The 7,804-nt window shown below is 46.1% G+C and overlaps 1 protein-coding gene across 1 annotated transcript; it reads right to left on the reverse strand.

The window, feature by feature from the left end:
* Nucleotides 1–2,118: 2,118 nt before the first annotated feature.
* On the reverse strand, nucleotides 2,119–6,745 carry LOC117897474 (acetylcholine receptor subunit alpha-like 2). The gene is made up of 7 exons (XM_034806325.1): nucleotides 5,987–6,745; nucleotides 4,992–5,146; nucleotides 4,749–4,929; nucleotides 4,128–4,287; nucleotides 3,380–3,965; nucleotides 3,125–3,326; nucleotides 2,119–2,393 (listed from the first exon to the last, which is right to left on the reverse strand). Exons 1-7 carry the CDS (start codon nucleotides 6,227–6,229, stop codon nucleotides 2,199–2,201), a joined length of 1,722 nt encoding a protein of 573 aa, XP_034662216.1. The 5' UTR covers nucleotides 6,230–6,745; the 3' UTR covers nucleotides 2,119–2,198.
* Nucleotides 6,746–7,804: the final 1,059 nt, after the last annotated feature.

Genomic DNA, 7,804 nt, shown 5'->3' on the forward strand with positions numbered 1-7,804 from the left:
TGGTAAAGTTCTGAGCTCTCTGCTCAGTGGCTTTTGTCCATATGTACCGCAACGAAGTATTGATAAAGTTATTTAATGAAAAAGGGGAATGAAATCTGTTTGACCATCGATTCATCTATCAACGACAGAAGTAGAGGAAATTATGGAAAAATATTTGAAGCAAAGTAGAGGAGAAATTATGGAAATATATTTGCAGAAAGAAATATTCGCAGAGCAGAAATTGTATTTATATAAATGTTCTTTTAATGTATTTTTGTATGAAAAAAAAATACTGATTGACTTTAGTTTATGTAAAATGTACATCTTTAATGCAGTTTACATTTTTGTGTGGAAGTTTTTTGTATGATTTTTATTTATGATATTTATTATTTGTTGTCAATGAAAATTCATTTTTTGGAATTGAATTAAACCTAAAAATTTGTACCTATAAAATATGATTAATTTATGTTTTTGTTAAGAAAACTATGTAAATATTTATGTGCCTTAGAAGTGGCTGATTCTATTTCTTCTGATTATATTTTCCTACTTTTCCTGTCATGGATTGTTCTACCATTGTAGGGCCTTGTCGTAGCGCATTCCTTTGCCTTATAAATCCCACATCCTCAATGTTTATCTGCGCACGCTTCCCCTTCGCCTTTTTGTGCTGTTTTTTACCATATCTACATATGTGTAGCACAAATAATATGAATTTAAATTGAAACAAAAAAAAAAAGGAAGAGCGCGAGGAACGACACAAAGAAGAGCGTCAGCAGTCGCTCGTTGAACTGTGAAAAGTAGACGGGAAGTAGCGAAAATAATGCACACACACACACACACACACACAGTGGAACAATCGCAGCGTACAGTAAGCGACATGCTGGTAAAGTCAGTCAGTCAGTCAGTCAGTCAGTCAGTGAGTGAGTGAGGCAGCATATTGAGCTTGTCAACATGACGAGGCAGCGGAACAGGCCGAGGCACAGGCACAGGCACAGTCGAATGTGCGTAAAGTGATTCTCGATAGTGGCAAATGTATGCAAAGTAAATGCACACAGAATTGGAATATATATTCCGCCAAGGTGCCAGCTCCTGAAGAGCGAGAGAGCGAGAGAGGGAGAGCGACTTCGACTTGTTGAGCTGCAGCCTCATCTATGCATGACCCCGTGCCGCGCTTCATGCCTTTTGTTGTATGTACAGGCAGTACTCGTGCCAGTAAGAAATTGCAATTGCTTTGCGCAAACTGACATTGACAGCCGCTGGCATGGAATGGTGGAGGGAAGGAGCTGCTAGCTGGTAGCTGTGCCTCGCCTGCCACTCTGTTCCCCATCAATTTGAATGACATTCACAAACAGCTAGCATACAAAAAAGAAACGAAATATATGCGAAAATGTATGCTACATATTTTCATACATTTCTACATACATTTGTACATAGCCCAAGCATGAGCACAAAACGAAAGACGAAAAATTGTGACATTTCGTATAGAAAATTGTTTTGCAGTTGTAGCAAAATAGTTTTGCAGACATTTTTTGATTGCCGCATAGTTTAAGCGGAGCGTGGGGCATGGGGCATGGGGCATGGGGCATGGGGCATGGGGCACACCCTTACGAGGCAGTCAGTCAAGCAGAATGGAGGCCATGCCGTGGCGTAAAATATTGTGAACAGTGTTGGCTTTTTGCTGTGGCTTTAAAAATTGTTGAATATTAAAACAAAACAGCGAAAGGAGTGCGCTTCATTATGAACAAAAATATATGTATGCTGCCATGTGGCTCGTGCCCCTTATGCCACAAGCTTCCACATGAGCTGGCATTCGTTGCTTGCGCATTTGCAGCTTTTTCCAAAGGTTAATTTTTCAGTTATCAAATAAAAGGCCAGTCGCAGCAGCTGCTGTGCTGCTTTCGGTACACAAGCTTGGCAAATAGTTTTGACAGGCAGCGAGCGCGAGAGGGGAGAGTGCAGAGAGGAGAGCTGCTCAACGTGCCAGCATTTTGTACCCGCAGCATTTTACTTGTAATAACTTGAGCGCCCAGAAATTTGCTGCCAGAAATCATTTTTTTCTCATTATTTTTTACCATTTTTTGCTTGGCTGATTTTATTTATTTTTATTGTTAATTTTATTTAGTTTGCCATTTTTGCATTTAATTTAATTTTTAATTCGAAAACATAAAGCTACGAGAAATAATCTTATGGTTTAGGTTCTTGGGATTTATTTCTGCATGAATTTAATTCTTCTTTTCGGTTAGATTGTAAATTTGCTTGGCAACATCCGACAGCTGGACATCAATGGCCTTGGTGTCATCGTACAGCGAGGGTGCCTCGCCCAGGATCACAAATGTGCCCACCAGTGAGGCGATCATGAAGAGCCACAGAAACAAACGATCCATGACCATGGCCACAAAGCCCCAGTCTTGATCCTCCTGCAAAAGAGGGAAAGCAAACAAAAAAAAAACACTTTCGTTAGACAGCGATTGAAATATATCGCAGCTAATTGAGCTCTGAGCTCCCTCCGACACACACAAACACACTTTGAGCGATTGGCTTTCATTAGGCACTTGGCTTAATCTACTTATGCCCGGGCATCAGTTTGCTTATCAATCAAAAGGCGAGGCGAACAAAATAAAATGGGCGAAAAAACACAAGCACAAGGGAGCCAAAAAAAAAAGAAGAGCGAGCGAATGAAAAGCAGAGCACAACAAAGAGAACATTTTTTGGGTTGTGTTTGATTGAAACGTTTTGCTCCGAGCTGCCACAAATGAAGAGATGAAGAAATAAAGTGGGGAATGTGCAGGGATGAGGCTGAAGGCTGAAGGCTGCTCCGCCAATTGCCAGTCAATTGAACAAAAGCAATTAAAAGTGGATTTGCCGCTGCCCATTGCCGAGTCTTAAAGTGCAAATATGAGAGCAAAAAGAAGAAAAAAGCTTAAATAAGTCGACAAAAGAAAAAGCTAGTCCCTGGCCAAGGATCAGAGACACAAAACTGATGGGGGGCAAAAGCGATTTTTGCGGTTTTTTCATGCCCCGTCTCGGGCAAAGCCAGTGCCAGAGCCTGAGCCATGAGCCTGCCGCCTGCTACCGACAAACGGAATTTCCAATTAAAAATTCAATCAGCTGCTGCCTGCTGCTGCTGCTGCCTGCTGCTGAAACTCACCGCATTGAACTCATCCTGCCGCTGCATGTGATGCTGTATGAACATGACGTTGTGTATGGCCTTCTCCAGCTCGAAAGGATATTTTTTGCGTGCCGCCACATCGCTCAAAGAATCATCCAGGCCGGACAACACCGATGGCAGGCCGTTGTAGCCGCTCAATGTGCTGAGGCCGCCACCCAAAGCGCCCACCAGGCCGCTGAATCTGTAGGCGAGAGAACGTAAGGATGGGAGAGCTTGATGGCTGGCCTGTCTTACCTGTTGGTGGCTGTGGTCACATGCATCCCATTGCAGCCACCCACACCGACACGTCCCTGCATGCGGCGCAGCGAGTCCGGACTGGAGCCGCCCGAATTCATTTGCATCTCATCCATCAGCGCCTGACCGAACTTGGACTTGCTGAACTTCAGGCCGTAATTGATCTTATTAGCGGCCAGATCACGCAGCAAGTCCTTGGGCACACGCATCAGCAGCAGCTTGGGCAGCCGCGTAATGAAGAACGAGCGTATCCATGGCCGCATCTTGTGGGTGCTCGGCTTGCGGTAGTGTATGTTCAGGATGATGATGGTAATGACAACGCTCAGCCCCACCAGCAGCATGGTGAACAGCAGATACTTGCCCAGCAGTGGCAGTGCCAGCGACGTGGAGGGTATAATCTCGGATATGAGCAGGAAGAACATGGTCTGCGACAGCAGAATGCTGATGCACAGCGCAATCTTTTCGCCCGAGTCCGCGGGCAAATAGAACACGAGCACCGACAGGTACGAGATGCCCACACAGGGAATAATCAGGTTGACCGTGTAGAACAGAGTCTTGCGGCGCAGAGTAATGTTGAAGAAAATATCTGTAACAAGTCAAGTAGAATCCACAAGCAGCAGCGGGGCATAACAAGGCAAGAGTTTGGGTTTGGGGAGGAAAGAGAATATGTTTTGGGATGAGTTTGGGTAGAGCTTTCGCGTAATGAAATTGTCGGCGATTTGTAAGCTTTAAACTCCACAAAACTCACCCGGATACGGTTCGTTGCAGCAGGGATAGAATTTCTCGTGACGCTCCGCGGGCACAGCCAATATGTCCCACTCAACACTGGGATAATATTCGCGCAAATCAATGCCAATTTCCACCTTGTTATCCTTGTCGTTCTTCTGGCTGATGTGCTTTAAGTCGATCTGTGAAAATGGCAGGGAAATGTTTAAGTTGAGAGCGTTCAGCTCCAGGGAACTTGAGCAGCTTCAGTCGTTAAAACAGTGGCAAGAAAAAATGTAAATGCGTTCCTGTCCAGCCCCACTGTGTGCCTGTGTCCAGCGGAAGGAGCTGCGACTCGCACTTTGACTTAATTTATGGCCGCGCATTTTTATGACAGCGACACGCACACACACACACACAGAAAGAGCGAGCAAGTGCCTGTGTGTGTGTGTAGACAAGTTTCAATTACACTTTTACAATTTCTCACATTTTAATCTGAAGATGCCGCCGCCGACGCCTTTTCGATGTTCTCACGGCATCTTAGGCGTGTAAGTCTTTCGGGGGAGGACTCTGCCCCACCAGATAAATGGCTGCGCATAAATCTCATGCCACGCCCATTTATCTGGGAGTAGCAGCGCATGTCTAGGGGTGAACCATCACTTACCTGATCACCATCATAGGTCCATGAGCCGAATTTCATAAAGCACGTTTGCTGATCGAACGGAAAGTAGCGCACATCAATCTCGCAGCTGGATTTGAAGATGGCAGGCGGTGTCCACACCACTTTGCCCGTATAATGGAGTATGGCCTTGGTCATGGTGGTAACCACATACTCACCATCGGCGCTGCAACGAGCACAAAGTCAGAGTAGAGAAAAGAGCAGACACTGGACACTGGAGAGACTCACTTATTGTAGAGCACAATGTCGGGCAGCCAGATATGCTCGGAGGGCACATAGAGCTCCGTAACGCCGCCATATTCCGAGGGATCCCATTTGAATTTATGATCCTGCCATTCATGCTCCAACCAGACATTGGTCGTTAGAATTTGATCTTTTAGATTCTGCCAGGAAAGGAGAAGACAAAACCACATTTGATGTCTAAGTGTGCCAGGAAAAAGAGGGGAGAACTAAGGCCCAGTCATGCATCAAGTCGGATTTGCATTTTTATTTTATTTGATTTTTTTTTGTGAGTTTTCCTGCTCATCATTTGCACTTCTTTTGCGGAGCGTTTCGTGCCGGGCTAATGTGCTTTTTGCTGTCAGCTTATGCTTTCGTTTTCTGCTCTTTTTTCACCCTTTTTGGCTTGTTTTATTACCTTTTAAGCCTTTTGGTGGCGCTGCCATGTGCAGCCGGAATTGCAGTCTGTGTGCCGACACCCTGACAAATGGCTTCTCCCTGTGCAAACTTTAAGCAGTGCCCCGCCCCGCCCCGTCCCATCCTCGTAATGAAATGTTGCGAGAAAATGTTATCAAAATCTACTCGACTCGTCGTGGGAGAAATGCGAATAATTTATTTGGTAACCAGTGCTGACAGTGCCAAAGCGGAGTTGTGCCAGCATTGAAATATTCTACTTGAATATGGTGGGACAACCCCCCAGCTTTGGACAACTTTAGAGTGTCATTAGGAGCCGGCGACCCCTCATAGATTCGACCTCGACCACGACTCGCCTCATTTGTTGCTGTTTATTGCTTAGCATATTTTATTTACGAGCCGTAGAAAAGTTCTTTGGCAAAGTTTTTGTTTGTTTTTCTGCGCTCTCTGGCAGCAAATGTAGCGCAACGCCGACCCTCACCCTCTTTGGTTTGTTTTTTTGGCTTAATTAAAAATGTTGTCAACTTTTTTGTCAATTGCATTAATTAATTCCCACCCCCCACCATTGCCTTGGTTGTTAATTTACTCACCAAATCGATGAGCTGCGACAATCGCAGCCCGAGCTTGACCAGCACCGTGTCCGTGTTGTTGCTGACGGGTCGTATCAGGCGATTGTAGTTGCTCAGCAGATCATCGTAGAGCCGCTTGGCATCCGGATTGGCCTGCACGGTTTCGCAGAGCAGCAGGAAGACTATCAGCAGGCAGAGCAGCTTGCAGTGCTGCCACATGGCCGAGAGCAGGGGGGCGAATGGTGGGCGTGTGTAGCGTGCCATGACGTCACACGGCCGATGCTTTCGCTGCTTTCGTAGCAAAAGGCCTTGACGGCGGTGGCGGCGGCGGCGGCGGCCGGTGTTTTACGCTTGATGATATTGATGCACACACACACACAGAGACACGCGCACACAGGTTTTTGTTTACCTTTTTTTGGTGCTGCTTTTCTCTGTGCGAAATCTCTGGTCGGGCTCTGACGCAGTTCCGAGCAAACGCGACACGAAGAAGAGCGTGGAATATATTTTCCGTTGCTGTGTGTGTGTGTGTGCTAAAAATGTGTGCTAAAAAGCGTTTACAAGTCTCCAAGGAAGATACAGGCGATGCTGCTGTCGATGCTGTCTCTGCCGCTGCCACTGCCGCTGCCGCTGCCTCTGCTTCTTTCTGACGTCGGCGCAGATGGCCGGGCGTTCAGCCTCAACAAAACTGCGGCTCTGGTGTGGAACTGGTAGCTGAAAACTGTATGCCAGCTGCGCCCCTGCAGCTGATTTTCGCCGACAAATGTTTCAAACTGCACCAAAAATTCAAAAATTTCACTGGCAAAATTGTGACAAAAATGTGTTAAAAATATTTAAAATATTTTCAATTATTTTGAAAATGTTTTGCAATTATTTCTTAACTATTTTGCATTATTTTACTTTATTTTTCGTTCGAGTTTTTGCTGCCTTGCTGTGTCTAAACTTTCACTGATTTACGCCAAATTGCTGCAGTCCGGCTGTGTTTGCTCCGTGCTGTCCTGCATAGATATTCACAGGATTCATACTGATGTGCGTATTGTTTTTGTAGCCCCATGCAAGGGTACCTCAGTCGGCAGTCGGCAGTCGGGCAGCCTCAGCAGCCTCAGCTTTTTGTAGCTTTGTCGCTGGCGCGCGTTCAAAAAATTCTTGAATTGTGGCGCCGCAGATGCTGCGCAGCGCCTGCGCTTGGAGGCTGTCACCCTGTTTTCGTGTGCCAGCAGTGAGGGTCGGGGCGGGTGAAGAGTCGAGTGCTGTAAGCCGTTATTCACTTAGTTACACACAGCATCTAAGCCAAGCCCTAGTCGCTGGCAGGCGCGCTCTCTGCTCTCGCTCTTTGTAGCTTTGCTTCTGTCGCTCTTTGTAGCTTTGCTTCTGTCGCTCTTTGTTGCCTTGCTTCGGGCGCTCTTTGCATCTTTCCGATATAGGAATCTCACGCGCGCTCTTTGGGTGTCTCCCACTCTCTTTGCTTGCCTCTCCCTCTATGCTTCGCCTTTCCCTCTTAGCTTGCCTCTCTCTTTAGCTGCTTATGTCCCTCGCTACTCCATTACAACTTCAAACGGTAAAATCTTTCTCTTTATCCTCAAATCTACGCTGCGCTCTCTGCTCTCTCGCTCACGCCCGCGTTTCATTTGAGCCACAGCCCAAAAAATTCCGCTACAAACACGAAAAAAAAGTGTCCAGCAGCACACACACACAACACACTTGTACACATACCGTTGCACATTTAGCAAACACTCATAGCTCCCCCCTCTCATCCTTGGCACATTTCGTTTAACCAGCAAACCAAATTTTTCGTAATTGTCAACATTCGTTAAAATCTACGTTAACATGCTGCCGGCAGAC

Source organism: Drosophila subobscura, chromosome O, assembly GCF_008121235.1.
Source record: "Drosophila subobscura isolate 14011-0131.10 chromosome O, UCBerk_Dsub_1.0, whole genome shotgun sequence".
NCBI lineage: Eukaryota > Metazoa > Arthropoda > Insecta > Diptera > Drosophilidae > Drosophila > Drosophila subobscura.

Excerpts from the sequence above, each read along its gene's own strand:
- LOC117897474 (XM_034806325.1), bottom strand. The coding sequence starts at position 6,229 with ATGGCACGCTACACACGCCCACCATTCGCCCCCCTGCTCTCGGCCATG. Across the intron at positions 4,930-4,991 it reads GACATTGTGCTCTACAATAA|CGCCGATGGTGAGTATGTGG; the intron begins GTGAGTCTCTCC and ends TGCTCGTTGCAG. Across the intron at positions 2,394-3,124 it reads GGCAGGATGAGTTCAATGCG|GAGGATCAAGACTGGGGCTT; the intron begins GTGAGTTTCAGC and ends CCTCTTTTGCAG.